General features: G+C 39.5%; 1 protein-coding gene across 1 annotated transcript in view; it reads right to left on the reverse strand.

The window, feature by feature from the left end:
• Positions 1 to 29: 29 nt before the first annotated feature.
• CLNK (cytokine dependent hematopoietic cell linker) overlaps positions 30 to 19,300 on the reverse strand; it is a 68,506-nt gene continuing 49,235 nt past the window's right edge. The window contains 4 exon segments of the mRNA XM_030563408.1: positions 30 to 1,648; positions 7,338 to 7,493; positions 13,298 to 13,375; positions 17,432 to 17,565. Coding sequence (XP_030419268.1) covers positions 1,502 to 1,648; positions 7,338 to 7,493; positions 13,298 to 13,375; positions 17,432 to 17,565 — 515 coding nt within the window. The 3' untranslated portion in view covers positions 30 to 1,501.

The following is a 19,300-nucleotide window of genomic DNA, read 5'->3' on the forward strand; positions in this document are numbered from 1 at the left end:
TTTTTTGACGTAGTATTGTCTTTGGTTAGTTTTCCTTTTGGAATTTTAATATTTTTGTGACTTGAGATAAAGTGTGTGACCTGGATTCTCTCCTGTGCTGAGTTTCCTTTGACAGAGTATGCTCCAAGAGAGAGGCTGTCTGGGAGTTGGGTATGGCTTTCTGTTTCTCAGGGCAGATCTGCAGCTTGATGCGCCCAGTAGAAATTAGAATAGGGGTTGGAATACCCTATTAGGGCTCTATAACAATTATTTTCCTGCATCCTGCCAGACAAGATACTGTTTCTTGTTCCTGATTTGTTAAACTGATTCTGACTGATTCTATTTTCTATTATATTTTAATCATCTAACCAATCTCGTGGGAAGCACGCTTGAGAGACCCACTGAAGGTTTGAGGAACAGAAGCAAGGTTTGCCCTATACATTCAAGCTGAATTTAAACTACAGAAACTGTGCAAATCTCAAATGATGTAAATATATACTATATATTACATAAGAAATTCTTTTTGTACAAACTTTTTAGTGTGTGTATTTTTAAAGTGGCCAGAATTATGCTCTAGTGCCTCTGACTATGATTTCCTCTCAAGTTTGCATAGGGTATGAATTCAACGGGACTAAATGTGTGAGTAATCTTACCTCCATAAGGGTTTGAAGAATTGGGAATGAAACACAAGCCTCTGTTGCTTGAGCTGAAGAATAGTTACTGTTAGTCATCCCTAGTAGTAAGATTTATCTCATGGAGACCAGCCCTAAAGTCTGATCCAGAATCATAGAATCATAGATTATTAGGGTTGGAATGGACCTCAGGAGGTCATCTAGTCCAACCCCCTGCTCAGAGCAGGACCAATCCCCAAATTCCTAAATGAGCCCCTCAAGGATTGATCCAGTGGTGGCTGAAGTCTGTTGAAAGACTGTAATTGGTTTCATGAATATTGGATTGGTCCCCTACTGAGCAGGTGATTGGATTGTTTGTTTAAAACCAGCCTGTAGTCTGCCCCAATAGAGAAATGGTTAAACAATAAGCACCAAGTTAGATGCAACTTTTCTGAGTTTAAATGCGGGAATATTTTGTAATGCAATTCTAATATATTACATTGTTTTGTTTCATGGATTTATTTTGTATTCCTAGTAATGGAGAGGTTTTGTTAATATAAGCAATCAAACAGTTTATCAGTTATCAGCAAGACAGGCAAAATATTGCTTAGAAGTTAACTGCTTTTCATACCTTTTATTTGTGCAGTTGTACTATGACATTTATTTGTACATGCAACAACACCCTCTATTTGAAGTTTCACTTTTGTATATTTCATAATTTTAATCATGCACAGCAGAGTACAATTTGATCTAGTCTCACATATGAGAAATCACATTTCATGGAAGTTTCTCATGAATACAATGAAGAGTTCTCATTCTTGTTGAACTCAAGTCTAATCTCCTAATTTCTACACAGATATTAAATATTGAAGTGTTCTTATTTCTACATTTATACAAACAGTTGAAATCACTTAGGGTAAGAGGTATCTTCTGTTCAACTTAAAAGGGTGTGTTAGGTAACATTGTTCTGTCTGGATTCCAGACTTATCCTTTCCATCAATAAGTGTAATGGGAACATATGTGTAGAAGTCAATGATTTCTTGCACAGAACCAAACTTCTGAAAAACAATAAACAATTGAACAGAGAAATGCTGAAAATCCTTATCTTCTGATATGAAACAGGTAAGAAGAACCAAAGCAATACCACATATAAGAAATAACACTCCTCCCCACGCACTGCCACCCCATTTGATCCCCTTTGTGCCTCCAGTAGTCTTCCTTGCTTAATATCACATTGGGACACAGTAGCTTTCTTTTTTAGGGGCAGAGGGTTTTACACCCTGGGAATTTAACCTAAAAACCAGCAAACAGCAATGTGTGTGTTTTTAAAGTGTGGCATTGCTCATAAGGGATTAAACTACTGATTTTATTTATTTATATACACTGGACCCTTGCTGGAATGCGGGATTTGCGGTCCATGCACAGTACCGCATTAATGCGGGGGCCACATTAAAATGAATTGCAATTAAAGTAATTAAATTTGGGATCCATGGCCGCAACCGCATTATATGCGAATTCGTGCTATATAGATGAGTGTTCTAGTGAGGGTCTGGTGTATAAAAACCCACTCACCATTCCTAATCTGTTACGTACTGAAGTATCCAAAAAAACAAAAAAAGAAAACAAACTGACATTCGGTGCAGAATACGTTGTATAATATGCTTCCTTGTCCTTCCTGAAATTGATGTCTTTTAGTGAATATATTGAACTCATGGGTTTTAATAGCACTTACCTCCCAGCTGTTATGAAGAAAGTAAGATAAAAACATCCTACTTTTTTTTTAAACTAAGCAGTTGGAGATATCTTTTGAGGAGCTGAGCATCTCTCACCCTCATTAACTTTAATGAAATTTGAAAGTGCTTAGTAGTAACTCCCAGAAGATGCTTGGCTCATTGTATGATCGGGCCCTCAGATGAGCTCAATTTAATATACAGAATATATATGTAAATGTGTAAAGCTGTGGCTTAATTGCCAGCAAAAGGCACCAACAAAGTTATGATTTTAAAATTGTTTTTTCTCTTTTGCTTGTATTCATTGCATTATGGCTTTGTACCAATTTAACTGCATGAGGTTTTAGACAAATGGTGTTGGTCATTGTGCTGCTAATAGAGTGGTAACAGTTTTCTAGGATAAATCCAAACTCTAGTCAATACATTTTTTTTTCATAAAAAGATGTAAGGCCTAATGCTGTCCTTGGATAGATGCTTAAGTGGAATCAGGTCTCAGAAAACTTCCCAAGGAAAAGTATGAAAAATAACAACATATATGAGTATACATTAGTTAACAATCTGAATATGAAAGATCAAAACCAGTATTTGGGATGGAAAAAAATTGCTAGATTAAATTAATTGAGTTGAAAAAAATAGGTAAAATAAATTAATCCAAAAGTGAAAGCATGCTGCAGAAAATTTCCATCAGAAGAGCGTTATCCTTTAAAGAAGTGAAGATGCGAAATTGGAGAGAGGATGGCAAAGTACAGATTTTGAATACTAGGTCTGCATCTATTTTTTTTCTGTCTCCCACATGTAAGTATGGAATTCACTTAACAATATACTAATCTGTACTAAATACCTTTTGAAAAGCATTTAAGCAGACAGGGAAATTGCAGATTGCAATTTTACTCTAATTGTTGAAGCCTTATGAATGTTTTAACCTCTTTGAGACAAACTAAGAAGAGAATAAACAAGAAAGAGCGGCTTTGGACTCCTTCTGCTTACTCCATCTGAAATGCAGAGGCAACTCTGATGAACGGTACATGCTGTACCTGCACCCCTACCCCAGTTCAGTGCATCAGTTCCCTCCCCACTTCCCAAAGGCAGGTGCTGGTGTGATAGAAAGAAATGCTTCTCTTGGGAGTGTCTCGTCTCTGGGGCTTCCCAGTGCTGCACAGAAACTCTGGTCAATAGGAGACTTTAATCAATCTCCATTGTTGGTTTCTGGGAAAGTTTTTTTTTTTTTTTGAGTTAAAAAAAAAACAACCATAGAAAGCCAACATTAAAATGGAGGATTTAAGCCATTTCTAATAGTTATAGATGTATTTTGTTAAAACCAGCCAGTCTTGTACACTATGGTGATAAGAACTGAGAGACTAATAAAATACTTATTTTTGAAAATGGAACAGCATTGTAATATGAGTACTTTTGGTGCAGATCCACAGTCTAGGGTGGGCATGTGCCCTCTGTGCACAGATTAGAACCTACTTTTAAGTTCTGACTTTTGGGTCTGTCCATCACCTGAGATGACAAGGTTGGTATGTCTACCTTCCCATGTCTATCAAATCATTGTAAGATTTTTTTTCCTCAAAGTTGTTTGCATTTGTAAGATCATATAGGTCTTTCTTTTCCAATGTGCTAAAATGTCTGAAATTTGGTAGCACTCTGTACCATTGTGTAATAGTGCTCTGTACTGCCAGTTTCATTCCATTTTTTATGAGAATTCTATCTCCTTTTAATTTTGTCTGAATCCATTGAAAAGAAATCTCAAGTGTGCATCTTGCGAAAGGCAAGATGTCATTCACCAGCCTCCACTTCAGCTGGGTGGTTGTGCTTGGAAGAGGGTCATCCAAAAATGTGATGCTCAGTTTACTTATTTCACTTAAACATTCATATGGAGTGAATATGAGTGTTCATTTGGTTTTTTTTTGACAGAAGAGGCTTTGAAAACTTAGGCAAGGTCTGGCCACAGTGCCAAGTGAAGGCCAGGCCCTTCTCCCTTATGAGAGCTGACACAAATCACAGGCCATATGCAAGGAGTCCTTGGTTCCAAAAGGTTCCAGGAAGCCTCAACAGTTGAAGAATCATACAAGCTTGAATATCTCTTTCAGGGAGAGGGAAGAGGCATCACCACTGTTCCCCTGGACCACACTGTGGTCCCAGGAAAACAGCTAGAAACTCAGATCTGAAAGAGTCAGCACTTTTTTAGAGTGCCTCACAACCAAGACAAGGGGGCTCCAGCAACACCTTGGTGATGAACTTTTTGAATCCGAGGGATGGAACATCTATATTCTTGGTGTGAACAGTTCCTTTAAGAGCTGAGTGCCGGCTGGAATCTACACTGTGATTATTAAGGTATTCTAACCTCTACTTCCAAGTCTAACTCATTGTCCCTGAGCTGGGATCCCTTTCTCATTGCTAACCCTGCATCCACTGAAGGGAATCTGACATTGGAACTCAGGCCTCAAAAGTGCTGTCAGATGCATAAAGTAAAAACTGAAAAAATAGCAAAAATTATTTTTAAAAAATTGCACGTCATTTGGAACCACATGGATGAAACTATATAGGCCAGAAATGTTCTTACTTGGGCAAAATTTCTAATGGTTTAAAATGGGAATTTGAGCATTTAAAATTAGGCCCTAAATTATTCCTGTGACTTATTTGTCAGCATTTCAAGCAGTTACTATTTGAAATGAAACTTTTAATGAAAAACCTGACAAGTTAGTCATCTTTATGCTAGGTATTTTATAAGAACGGCCATACTGGGTCAGACCAAAGGTCCATCTAGCCCAGTATCCTGTCTTCTGACAGTGGCCACTGCCAGGTGCCCAAGAGAGAATAAACAGAACAGGTAATCAAGTGATCCTGTGATGTTGCACTCTGTATGATTTTATGAAAATATGCTAATATAACTGGAATATGCTTCATGCAAAAGGTCTCTTATAAGGTATCATTACAAAGCTTATAATCTGAGTGTGATCATCCTATTTGTAAAAGGTACCACTCTTGTATCTGAAACTAGAAATATGAAATATAACTCTGAGGACCTGTTGTAGTTATGCAAAGTGGGGGCCATTAATGGTGGTTTGGAATCTTGATGGCTCCCATTAACCAGGACAATTGACTGTAGATGGGTGTGTTCTACTTGTAAGTCTGCCTGTATACCTGTGTGCTGGCAAGTGGGTAATGAAGTCTTTACAGTGATGTGATCATCTCATCTGAACTGGAATCCATCTTTAATCTGGTGCTTTTCCATTGGGGGGACCCAGAGGGACAAAAGATTCCCGCCTTATGCAAAAGATATGTAAGTGGGTAGAACAGAGAAAAGAGAGAGCTGTCATGAAGAATCCCCTAGCTACCACCTGAGCTGGAAAAAGGGCTGTACCAGGGGAGAGGATTGTGCCCAGACTAGGAAGGCATCCAGTCTGTGAAAGAGACTTATTGAAACATCTTTCCGGGTGAGGTATTATCTGTACTCAATTGTATTCATGTATTAGGCTTTGATTTGCGTGTGTTATTTTATTTTGCTTGGTGATTCTCTTTGTTCTGTCTGTTACTACTTGAAACCACTGAAATCCTCCTTTCTGTATTTAAAATAAAATCACTTTTTTACTTAATTAACCCAGAGTATGTATTAATACTTGGGGGGGGGGGAGCAGACAGCTGTGCATATCTCTCTGTGTTATAGAGGGCGAACAATTTATGTTTACTCTGTATAAGCTTTATACAGGGTAAAATGGATTTATTTGGGTTTAGACTCCATTGGGAGTCGGACATCTGAGTGTTAAAGGCAGGAACACTTCTATAAGCTGCTTTCAGTTAAGTCTGCAGCTTTGGGGCAAGTAATTCAGATCCTGGGTCTGTGTTGAAGCAGATGGGTGTGTCTGGCTCAGCAAGGCAGGATGCTGGGGTCTCAAGCTGGCAGGGAAAGCAGGAGCAGAGGTAGTCTTGGCACATCAGTTGGCAGTTCCTAAGGGCGGTTCTGTGATCTAACCCATCACGGATCCATCCCCTGTTGCCCATTCCCAGCTTCTGGCAAACAGAGGTGAGGGACACCATTCCTGCCTATCGTGCCTAATAGCCACTGATGGACCTATCCTCCATGAATTTTAGTTCTTTTTGAACCCTGTTATAGTCTTGGCCTTCACAACATCCTCGGGCAAGGAGTTCCACAGGTTGACACTGCACTGTGTGAAGAAATACTTTCCTATGTTTGTTTTAAACCTGCTGTCTATTAATTTCATTTGGTGACTCCTAGTTCTTCTGTTATAAGAAGAAGCAAATAACACTTTATTTACTTTCTCCAGTCATGATTTTATAGACCTCTATCATATCCCCCTTAGTCATCTCTTCAAAACTGAAAAGTCCCAGTCTTATTAATCTCTCCTCATATGGAAGCTGTTCCATACCCCTAATCACTTTTGTTGCTATTTTCTGAACCTTTTCCAATTCAGGTATATCTCTTTTTGAGTTGTGGTGACCACATCTGCATGCAGTATTCAAGATGTGGGTGTACCATAGATTTATATAGAGGCAATATATTTTCTGTCTATTATCTAGCCCTTTCTTAATGACTCCCAATGTTCTGTTTGCTGCACATTGAGTGGATGGTTTTCAGAGAACTATCCGCAATGACTCCAAGATCTTTCTTCAGTGGTAACAGCTGATTTAGACTTAGATATTTTATATGTATAGTTGGGATTATGTTTTCCAATGTGCATTACTTTGCATTTATCAACATTGAATTTCATCTGCCATTTTGTTGCCCAGTCACCCAGTTTTGAGATTCTTTTTGTAGCTCTTTGCAGTCTGTCTGGGACTTAACTATCTTGACATTCTGTATCATCTGCAAATTTTGCCGCCTCATTGTTTACCCCTTTTTCCAGATCATTTGTGAATATGTTGAATAGGACTGGTCCCAGAACAGACCCCTGGGGAACACCACTAATTACCTAATTAATCTTCTATAGTATTTAGAGTTGTTAAGTGCAGCAAGTAAACAATAAAGTAGAATATCAGATGGTATTTCACTTACATCATCTCCTCTGAGCCCTGTTCCCAATGCATATTGCTGGCTGTCTTCCAGAAAACGTATTTTAATATTGTATACCTTGTTTCCATAATATATGACCAGCACATATGGTTCAGAACTTGATTTTGTTGAACAGTCTCTGACCAAGAATGTCTCATCCTGCATGACAAATTATAACATTAGTTACACCTGTAAATTCCAATACATAAACAGCCCAAGAGTTTTGGGTAAATTGTACAGGATTATTTAATGTGTGAACTATATAATGGAATGTTGTAATCAAAGTAGATTTTGTAACATACTATATTTGTAACAAGGTATCTTCTGACAAAATAATAGAAAAGATTTTTTAATTAATAACGTTCCTAGATTTAAGTAATGAATTACATCTACGTAATATACTTATTGAATCTCTGTATACAATAATGAGAATTATAGGGCAATGTATATTGCAATATTATAGAATGTTTTAATGTGGAAGTACCTTTTTCATATTACAAAATGCTGGAAAAATTGATGCTAAGAGGACAATATTGTATGCGAAGAAAGAAGAGTAAGATGATGATGCAAGGTAGTGGGAGTGTGATACCACTGGTATTGCATTTAAAAATAAAGTTTTGGTTCATGCACTTCAATTACACCTGGATGTAAAGTAAAGAAATTACATGGACTATCTGTAATGGGACTTATGATATTACCATACATTCTATATGTTGCGTTGAACCTCTTAATTTATTTTAATTTAATTTTATAGATCTAGAAGGAAGCATGCTTCAAAATTTGATTTTTGTATTGTATTTGCACATTTTAAAGATATGCATTTTAAAGATATCAGACTTAATTTTATTATAGACTTATACAGGCCCCAAATCTACATACACATACTTAACGTTGGACTCTTGAGTTGCCCCATTTGTGTCAAAAGTATGTCTTCACTACCATCATTAAAGCCATGCCGCAGCAGCACTTTAACGTGGCTGTGTAGTTGTGGCACCAGCGGTGAGAGAGAGCTCTCCCAGTGCTGTGTTTTTAAAAAAAACAAAAAAAAACAACCCCAAAACCAAAAAAAAACAAACCAAACCCACCCCCCCTCCCGCCCACACTACCACTAGGGAAGTACAGCTGCCAGCGCTGGGAGCACTGTCTGCACTGCCACTTTTCAGGGCTGAAACTTGTATCGCTTAGGGGAATGTTTTTTCAGACCCCTGAAGGAGAGAGTTTCAGCACTGTAAAGTGGCAGTGTAGACAAGGTTTTAGTGTTTGCAGGATTAGGACCTTTAGCAGTTCTAGTGAATTCAGTAGGGTTGCTCACATGCATAAAGTGAGTCATAAGCCTAAGTACTTGCAAAATAATGGCCTCAGATTCTCAGGTCTTCAGGGCAGGGACACTTCCTTCTGTGACTGGAATGTGCTTATCACATTTTGGATGATACCATCATATAAATAATAGTAGCAGTAAAGCTTTTCACTCAATTTTGCATTTAATTAGCCCTATGATCTGAACATGATTGAAACTACTTTTTGCCACTCTAATTTGGGATTACTCAACCTCACAATAGAAGTAGTCTGGAAGGGATAAAGTCTGTGCCCTTTTTGACAACTGCTGTTCCACATATTTTATTTGTTGTACTGAGCATTGCAGTCCTGGATGTGGATTATTTGCAGCCTATCTTGTGTGTATATTGTTTTTAACCTTCACAAAGTGTGAGGGCCGCACTGAAAGTACAGTGAGAGACTTGCATGTAGATTGCTAAGTAGGTACCTGAAATAAGTGTAGACATCACACAAGTTGTTTCGAGACACTGTTTGTTTGATAAATTAAACAAATTGCTTTAATAAGATACTTCAGGAATAGCTTAGTATCAGGCAAACTACATAACAATTAGATGTACTAGGTATCCTGAACTTCATTTTCCTATTTAAGAAAAGTTACTAGTCTCTATGGGGCTGATCCTGCACCTACTGAAGTCAACAGCCAAACTCTCCATGTCCTCGATGGTGCAAGATCAAATGTATTTTCACTGGCAGTTAACCTGAGAAAGAAAAAACCTCATAGTGATAGGGTTTTTCAAGAGAGCTGTTTTATTACTGAAGGGGAAATACTTTCAAAATCCATTACAATGTATCTTTACATTAATGGAAATTTTCCTTCATGCTTACCATGAGAACATTAAAAGAGAAAACAGGATCCTCTTTTTGTGGTGTAGTCATAATGTCTTAAGGTATGTCTACACTACCCATGATACAATACTGGCACTTTTCAGCACTAAAACGTTTGTCAATCGAGGGTGTGTTTTTTCACACCCCTGAACGACAAAAGATTTAGCACTGAAAGTGGCAGTGTAGACACAGCCTTAGGATGAACATTGGGTGGGATTTTCACAGGTGGTTAAAGGAGTTAAGTGCCCAACTTCTACTGACTTTCCAATGACAGAAAGGAGAGTGTGCCTATCCCTCTCACAACAGCAGGAGCAAGTACTCAAGGCTGAATGATGTCCTTTTTATATTGAAGTCTGAAACACAATCCACCAATGCACAATCCACTCCTTGCTGAAGTTATCCCTCCCTAATACAGAGAAGTTTTGGCTGTGATCCAATTTTCAGTATTGGAAAGCCATCTTCTGGTGAGATCTCCCACAGTCAGGTTGTGAAAATAGCATGCTTTTGTTAGCTGCTTTTCCTTTATACCCCTCGCCTGTACGAAAAAACAAAAGATCTTCTTTTGCTTTCCAAATCATCCATTGTGAGGATGGCCGGTACAGTTCAGTGCTGTCAAATATGCCAATGCAAGGGGCCTTCAGCTCTTGTATGCTGCTTCATGCTGATTGAGAGTTCTTTGGGGAAAAGGTGAGCCCTCTGGGAAACGGAATGTCTCCCACTTACCTTGGGTTAAAAATATTATGCATAAAATGGCCTGAAATAATATTGCAGATTCCTTTAGTCACCTATTTAACAGGAAACCTGTATGCAATATTTAAATGATAAATGAGGCTGGTTTCAGGACAGTGTTCCCTCTAATTTTTCCCATGTGTGCAGAATGAATTTTGTTATGTTCACCAATATGAAGGTGATTTGTCACACATCACCGTCATATTGATGCACATAACAAAATTCATATGGTGGGGCGGGGGCTCAGGAGTGGGGCAGAGGGTTGGGCTGCAGGGATGTGAGGGGTCTGACAGAGGGTGTGGGCTCTAAAGTTGGTCTGGGGATGAGGGGCTCAGGGCTGGGGCAGAGGGTTGGGTTGCGGGCTCTGGAATGGCGCCAGGCCAGAGATGAGGGGTTTGGGGTACAGGAGGCTATAGTAGGGAGAGAGGACTTCCCTGAACTCTCACTCCCGGCAGCAGGAGAAGCAGCATCTGGCTGGGCTGGGCTGTGGGGAGAGGTGCCTCTCCTCATCACAGCAGCTCCAGGGCTGGGACCGTGAGACTGGTGCCCTGGCTGTGGCAGGTCCCAGCTGGGGCTGGGTTTGGGCTGCCCCTGCCCAAGCTGTAACAGGTCTGGGGGTGGGTTGGGGCTGGGAGAGGAGCGCCCTTTCCACGGCAGATCCAGGCTGTGTGGGTTGCCTGAGTGCCTGCAGGATAACTTATTTATTTAACAAGCAATAGCACAGTACTGATGCTGCTGTAATCGAGCCTTGTTGGAGAAAGAAGGTGAGTGAGAGAACTTTTACTGGACCAACTTCTATTGGTGAGAGACAAACTTCAGAGCTTACACAGAGCTCTTCAGGTTTGGGAAACTTTGAGTCACAACTAAATAAAAGGGGAACAGATTGTTAAGAATAAGTAGTTAAAACATAATCCAATGGACTGTGCTGGTTGTGTTTGGACTTTTCTCTGAGACCTTTTCCGTTCTGTCCCCAATAAATGAGCTTGAATCTGGGCTTGTCACTGATGTGTTTTTAAAATTGACATACAGCAAAATTACCCTAAGGTGATCAAGCTCAAATGCAGTGGGGTGCGTGTAGGGATTTACCACAACTCCGAAAGCACATATGTTAATTTTATATATAGATGAATGTGTGCATATTACATAAATTCTAAACTGTCCAAAAGTTACAGACTATGCTAGTAAACAAAGCTGCAGCTGCAAACTTATCACACACTGCTGGAGAATCTGTGATAGTCAACAGGAAATATGGCAATGAATAGTGTCTTGCAAGACCCTGGCAACTTTAAATTTCCTGTGGCTGGAGATTAACCCTGTAACTCCTTTCAGGAGTGTGTTTGTGGGACACTAGATGAAAGATTTTTTTTTTTTGGCAACAATAGTCATTTTTTAAGAGTATTGCTGTATTTATTCAGAGAAAGACTGTCTTAATTATACTACATCCATTTGCAGAGATGTGTGTCATGTAGTATTAGTGCCTTTGTCTTTTAGTTTTACAGCAATGATTTCAATTCCTCCTTTTGGTTCCAGGTGATGATTAATTTAGTGTGTTTATTTTTTCACAGTCTGTCATGTTTTGGCTTGGTTAAAGAGAGGTTCTAGCAGTAGGAATCATGTGAGAGAGGATGGAGCTACATTTACTATTTGAGGAACCTTGCATAATGTTGACCTTACCTTGTGTGTTCTAAGACTATGCAGGAGTGGGAGGAGAACAACCAAGCTAATGACAGGGAAGTCAATCCCAATAGCAAAGAATTTCACTAAAGAAATCATTACTGTTCACTCTTGGGATCAGGTCCTGTATAACAAGATAGTCTATCCTTTTATGGGTCAGGGAGGCTGGGGAGCAGACAGCACTGTTTTAGCAATGAGCCTGGAAGGCAGGTACTGGGAATCATCCAACCCAGCTGGGCAGCATCAAGGGACTGGGTCTGATGACTTCGAGTTAAGGAATATAAATGAGGGCCTGAGCTCCATGTGGGAGCATGGGACCAGAAGAGGTCTGAGAGAAGACTCCTGGAATTGCAGCTGGGGACAGCAAGGTGGACCTACATGAGCTGAGTGGACGTTTTGATCAAAAAGTTGCTGAAGGCCAGTAGACTTTGGGGCTGGTTTGAGACTGGTTTTGTTACTTTATGTTGTCATTCCTTGCTTCCTTTTGTCGAACAATGAACAGAGCTCTGAGATGAGGACTGTGAACAGATCTGAGCACTACTGATTGTCTTTTCTATGCTGGTGATTGAGTCCATCAGCTTCCGTCCCCTTTCTTAGCTTCTCTCCCCTCCCTTTCCACATTGCCACTTCTAATTCTTGATCCTTAGTCTGTCAAAACATGTCAGAAGTGCCTCCTCTGAGAAGCAACCAATAGTCAGGAGCCTCATGTGTGATACAAATTAACTACGGCCATCCCTCAAAATTGGGGCCCTACCTGACCAGGGCCCATAAGTAGAGCCTTGTGAATCTGCGGATATCCATGGATGCATGTTTGCAGACCGTGGATGGATTCAAATCCAGATTTTGTATGTATACAGGGCTCTACCCATAAAGCTTGCCCCAATAGCAGCCCACTTCTAGTACTGTTACATTTAAAGGAAAATGTTGGTTTGTCTAGAAATAAATAATGTTACTAAAATGAGCATATTTAATCCAGGGGAAAATATGGCAGTGTAGTATGGTATTATTCTTTCCTTAGTCCTGATCCAGCAAAGCATATAAACTCATTAATATACTACAAAACTGCAAGATGTGTGTGTATTTTTATGAGTATCCCTATATTAAAAATCCCATAAAAATAGGCCCAATGCAGCCCTGAGGAACAGTGTAACTCCCTTTAATATTCCCAGGGATGTAAAAAAAACAAAGAATTTGGCCATATATGTTTGTTTGACTGATTAGTGTGTAAATTACAGCTTCTGAAAAAATATAACAACTGTACAATGAAATTCAGAAGTGATTTAAAAAAAAATGTTTCCAACCCTGTTCATATACACTGCACCAAACTAGAATGCTACATAGTAAAACCTTGTTTTTCTCCAAGAGTTAAACCCATTGCTTTAAAGTTTAGTGATACTCACGATGTTCTCCTGTAACAAAGCCTCTTCTGCTTTCTGACGATCAAATTCTCCGGTATACCAGTCATATTTATTTAAATCCTAAAATTTGATTTGTTATACATAGTATATAAAAATGAAGTACAGTTTGCAGAAGCAAGAGCCAGTGAAAATATACTGAATAGATACAGTTTGCATTTGAAGGAGAATTGTATTCATCACACGAGTTGTGGCCAAAATAATTACCTAGTAGTATAGCTACATTAAGGGAAACCTTTTTTAAACAAATTCTGTACTTAAAATTAGGCATGATAAATCTATAATTGACCTAATTTTCAGAGGTACTAATTGTGACACTTGTACCAAAGACCCCGTCTCAATTAAACACTGACAAATACATAGCTGGAATCAGTCTGGCTCACCTGCGTGTTAGTATTGTTAAAATGAGTAGCAGCATTATAAGACTGTGTTTAGACAATTGAATGCTTGTGAGTTGCTGTGTGAATTAATCTCACTTATAACATCTGTATCCCATACTACAATGGAATATTTGAGTGGTTGTATTGTGAACCTCTGTGACTGTATAAATCACCAGGCAGGAGAAAGACATAGTGTGAAGAGCTGATCTTCAACAAAAGGTGTTATATCCTGCCCAACAGGAAAGATCCATCGACACTTGACGGACTATTGTGAACTGTTAACAAGAATAAAGGACTTTGTTGCTGTGCCTCCCTGCTGCATGAAGAGGAATCATGCAAATGGTTTCCTCCCATCAACTGAGGGCAGGGGCGGCATGAGTGTGTGCTTGGGGCAGCAAGCCGTGGGGGGCACTCTACTGGCGCCGCGAGGATGGCAGGCAGGCTGCCTTCGGCGACTTGCCTGCGGAGGATCTGCTGGTCCCACAGGACCAGTGGACCCTCCGCAGGCATGCCGCCAAAGGTAGCCTGCCTGCTGTGCTTGGGGCGGCAAAATGTCTAGAGGTGCCCCTGACTGAGGGCATGGCTACACTTGCAGATGTAGAGCGCTGTGAGTTAAACCTGCCTTTGTAGAGTGCAGTAGGGAAAGCGCTGCAGTCTGTCCACACTGACAGCTTCAAGCGCACTGGTGTGGGCATATTTCCGGCACTTGCAGCGGCATTGGGAGCGGTGAATTATGGGCAGCTATCCCAGCATGCAAGTGACTGCAATGTGCTTTTCAAGTGGGGGGGATGTGGAGTGTGACAGGAGTGTGTTGTGTGTATGTGTGGGGAGAGTGGGTTTTTGGGGTGCTGAGTGTGTCAGCATGCTTTCTTATAAGTTCAGACCCCCTTCCTCCCCTGCCTCTCTCTCACTCACTCAAAGCAAACAGGAAATGTTTGCTTTTTCTCTGAGCTGATAAGCAGCGGGCTTCTCCGAAACAGAGCTTTGAAAAGGCATTTCCGCATTCCTACAGCCGATTTCACAATGACAAGAGTGGCCACTTAAAGGGATTATGGGAGTTTTCTGGAGGCTGATCACAGCGCAGTACCTTGTTCACACTGGCAACACGGAGTACCACCAGCGCTGTAGCTGCGGGGTCAGAGTGCTCTACATGCCTTGCTGCTCTGGATGGGGAGTGAGCTAGGGTGCCCAGGGCTGCTTTATTGTGCTGTAACTTGCAAGTGTAGCCAACGCCTGAGTTTTGCACCTCAGAACACAAGAGAGAAGGGGGATAAAAACCCCAAAGAAGAAGGAACTGTTTCTCTGTGCTACTTGGACTCTGTGGGGTAAGATTTTCTAGGCATAAGCAAGAGATCCCCAGTGTCTTAGCCTGGATTAGCCCTAAAGGACATATAGAGCTGTGGCTCCCAACGGGGGATCCGCAGCTCCACAACAGATTTCAGAGGATTTGCCAAATCGGTCCACTTGGAATCGAAGCCTGAGCCCCACTGCCCAAGGCCAAAGTTGAAGCCCAAGCCCTGCCAGGTTTACACTGAATCAGTAAAACAAAAATAATATTCAGTTTTTTTTATTTTTGTACCTATCTTATCTTTTTGTTTTTTATATTATATATAATGTGTGTGTGTGTGTTTACCTGTATAACTATCTATCAATTTAATACAACTTTTAATCCACTGGATATGCAGAAAATCAGTTGTTGTGGCACAGGAGGACCATCGAGTTTTTATGGCATGTTGTCTGGGGCCTTAGAAAGAAAAGGTTGAGAACCCTTGAAATAGTTTGCTTATTACAGAACCTTCCATTACCTATGGAAACTTAGATATACAATCGGGGCCGGCTCCAGGTTTTTTGCCACCTCAAGCAAAAAAACCCCAACAAAAAAACAGAGTGCTGCCCCTTGAAAAGAGCCTCCCCAAACTTGGAATGCTGGTGCCTAGAGCTGGCCCTGTATACAATGAGTTACAATCTTATGTTTACCTGCTTTAATATTGCAAATAACGCTTGTTTCCTTCTCCTATTTAATTAATTTTTTATACAGTTTATTATAGGATTGGCTACAAGCATTGTCTTTGGTACGAGATCTAAGTTGCAACTGGCCTGGTGTAAGTGACTCATTCTTGGGACTGGGAGTTGTGACATGATCAGGTTAAATATGACCACGTAGATCATTGTTGCTACCACTGTTTTATAATTGCAACAAATCTTGTACAAAGTGTGGCATGTAAGATGTCCATGGAAAAGTTACAATTTCCTGAATATGCTTATGCCATTTGTATGCATGTATTATTTTTGTATCTAAAGTAATGAATATGAACTATATACCTGTATTTCAAATGTGTTTGCTTCTGGGTAACACCAACAAGGTATTTAGCTAGCACATTGTGAAGGAACTATTCAAGTTGAATGGTCCATCAGAGAACACTTCACTCACAATGGACCACAGAAGTTGCCTATCTACACTTAATGGACTTTCCTGAGAACGTTCTAATTAGAGTATGGCTAATGGCTTCTGCTATGACTAAGTGAAGCATACCTGGACATGGGACTTGCCCATGTGACTCCAAACTCCATCTTGTCACCTGTAATTTTCCACAAACTAGAACAATGGGTTTCCCTTCATTTGGGAGAAGCTATAACAGGCCCTGGAAACATCTCCATTTTTTGCCTCTTTCCTGTTCTGCTCTTTGGATTATGAACTTATACTAATGGGAGCATTATAAGCAAGGGACTGAAGACCTTCCAATGATTTGGAAGCAACCAGAGACTTGACTTAAGCCAGCAGTTTATTCTATCACTGCTACAAGCCTGATCCAAGAACCTTGCATTTATTGTATGTATTTGATTCCTTTAACCATTTTTAACTCTCACCTTTCTTTCTTTTTATAAATAAATCTTTAGATATTAGATCCTAAAGGATTGGCAACAGCCTGATTATTGGGTAAGATCTAAGTTATATGTTGACCTGGATATGTGTCTGGTCCTTTGGGATCAGAAGCACCCTTTGGTTGATTAAATTGGTTTCAAATAACCACTCATCATTAAGTCTGTTTGGTTTTGGTGGTGATACAAGGACTGGAATACCTAAGGAGACTGCTTTTCTGACTTCTTGTTAGCCAGCATGGTGAAAAATAAGTTTACTTTTGTTGCTGGTCTGGTATATCTTATGGATGAATAACCACCAGTTTTGAGGTGTGTCTGCTCTATTTCTCAACTGTTTGTCCTGAATTTGGTATTCTCAGTTGTAACCCATGGAGACATGGTGACAGGAGTAACCTGAATATTACTGTGATTCTTGATGTAAGCCATCTGTTACAAAGGTATGCTCACCTGGGTGGAAAGATAGATTTGAGTACATGAAGGGACTCTCTGTGACTCCATATTTAGGCTATTATAACACCTGAGGAGTTTATACTTTGATTATTGATTGGTGAAATCTAAGTACAGAATTCACAACCAATTTGCAGTTTGTTCCCTGATTCTTAACAGTTTGCCCTAAGATTGGTATTCATGCTTATGAGTCACTGCAAGCAGCATTACACTAAGCACCCACCGTTTCCAGGCCACTTAAGTGCCTAGATAGAGTTAATATACAGCTATTGTGGCTATGTCAATGTGTACGCATACAGAATATACAGTGTTAAAATTTTTTTGCTGTGTGTTTGTACAGCAACCAGCAACTACTACAACTATATCTGTTTGGTAAGAAATTGACTCTTTAATGTTTCAGAGGGTTGTTTACCTTTTCAGCAGGCTTCCTAAGATGCAGTGTTGGCAGGTTTACATATATACCTTGTGATCTACATTCAGAAGGCTTGTGCTTTCCTGGAGATGGTGACCTCTCAATTGAACAGTTTTGTATGTTTAATCTAGATCCTGTAAATATAAATTAATGGGAGAAAGACCACGTTGTTCTGTACTTCAACCATCATATCATTTTGCCATCATATGTGCGTTATTGAAAATACCTTAAAGTGTAGTGTTTATTATTTGAAAATGCAGTTTTGTGATAACATTTAAAAATAAAGGGGCCTGATTCTGATCTGGGTGATACGGCTATAACGCCACTGATTTCAGAATCAGGCATTTTCCAAGGATTCCTTTTTACTTCACTCAAGGTTCATGCACAATGAAAGTCACTTGCAAATATTAAATATGTACTACTTATCTACAACATAATTTCTAAGGGCCCCCATGGTCAAAACAGTGCTTTAGCAGAAAATATTTATGGCTATCTATGTGCCATAAGGGTAACAAAACTTTTCCCACATTTTATACTGCTTGATTTCCATGGATCTATGTAGCCTTAGCAATGCTTGGTCTAGGGTACATTAGAGCCATTCACAATCCCACCATCTGGGGATACCACTTCTGTCCACCCATTCTCAGGAATCTCTAAATGTTCAGGATCTCTGCTGCTCTACTTAATATGGGTCTTCCCAATGAAGTCTATGAGCTTTGGCTCAGGCCCTGTAGTCTGAGTTCATAGAAGTGACATCTGCTACTTGTCGCACAGCTGGAAGGTATGAAAAGCAGTCATATATTTCTAATTTTCGCTAATCAGACAACAATTAATGAACAGATAATATTGGAATAAAACTGGATTATTGTAACAATGTTTAAAAGCATATCATGAGCATGTCACTTATGTAACAGAATATTTTATTTGTTTTGAAAAATGACATGTGGAAAGGGGTACAAATGATTATAAGACAGGAAAAGAAAAATGTGATTATCTAGCTCTTCTATCTTTTTTTTCTGGGATCTATCACTTGGGCCTGCTCGTTTACCCAAGCTGTATTTCATTATATTTTATCTATCTTTCTTGCACTATCAGTTTATTACTGTTCTGACCATATTGCATGCTGGAATAATGAAGACTCCCAATCTTGAAAACAAGTTATATGACAGAAAAGTAATAGTTTTCATGTGTTTTAAAATTAATACATCTTTTGAGCAGGTATATACCACATTCTGGCTTCTAACAGTATAAAATTTATTTTTAAAGACATGAAACAATGCCTATTGAAATCAGTCGGAAGTCTCCTATTGTCTACGCTGAGCATTGGATCAGTTCCTAAATGAAGGCTGTGAGCCAAATGTTTAAAAGGTCTGGAGCCAGGCCTATAATTTTGTGTCTGCAATCAACTGTGTGTGTCAAATTGTGGCTATGGCTATATATCCAGTTTGTAGCTGCAAATCAGGTCACTAGATACCAAAGCTTTGTCATTTGCATACACAGTTGATTGTAGATACAGAAGTAGTTGCCGCTTTCTGGGGGGGGAGGCAGCACTTGTAAGCAAGATTTCATATGCTCTACTTTAAATTTATTGTTGTAAAGTCTCCTTGCTTTGTGTGGAACTGAGTGCAGCAGCCTGGAAATTCTGTTGCAGTCTTGGGTAATTTTTTTTTAAATGCAGATTTTTATTGATTTAAATATAATAATTACAGCTGCTATTAAATTTTTTTTTGAAAATTTTTAGTTTAATTTTTTTGTTTCCCCACAAGAAAAGTTTGGTTTTTGACCCCAAAATGCCTCCTAAAATCCTTGAAAAAAGTTCACTTTTTTTATTAACACCCAGAAAACTTCAACCAAATTGACATTTTCCAT

The sequence above is a fragment of the Gopherus evgoodei genome, chromosome 5 (genome assembly GCF_007399415.2).
Source record: "Gopherus evgoodei ecotype Sinaloan lineage chromosome 5, rGopEvg1_v1.p, whole genome shotgun sequence".
NCBI classification, from domain to species: domain Eukaryota; kingdom Metazoa; phylum Chordata; order Testudines; family Testudinidae; genus Gopherus; species Gopherus evgoodei.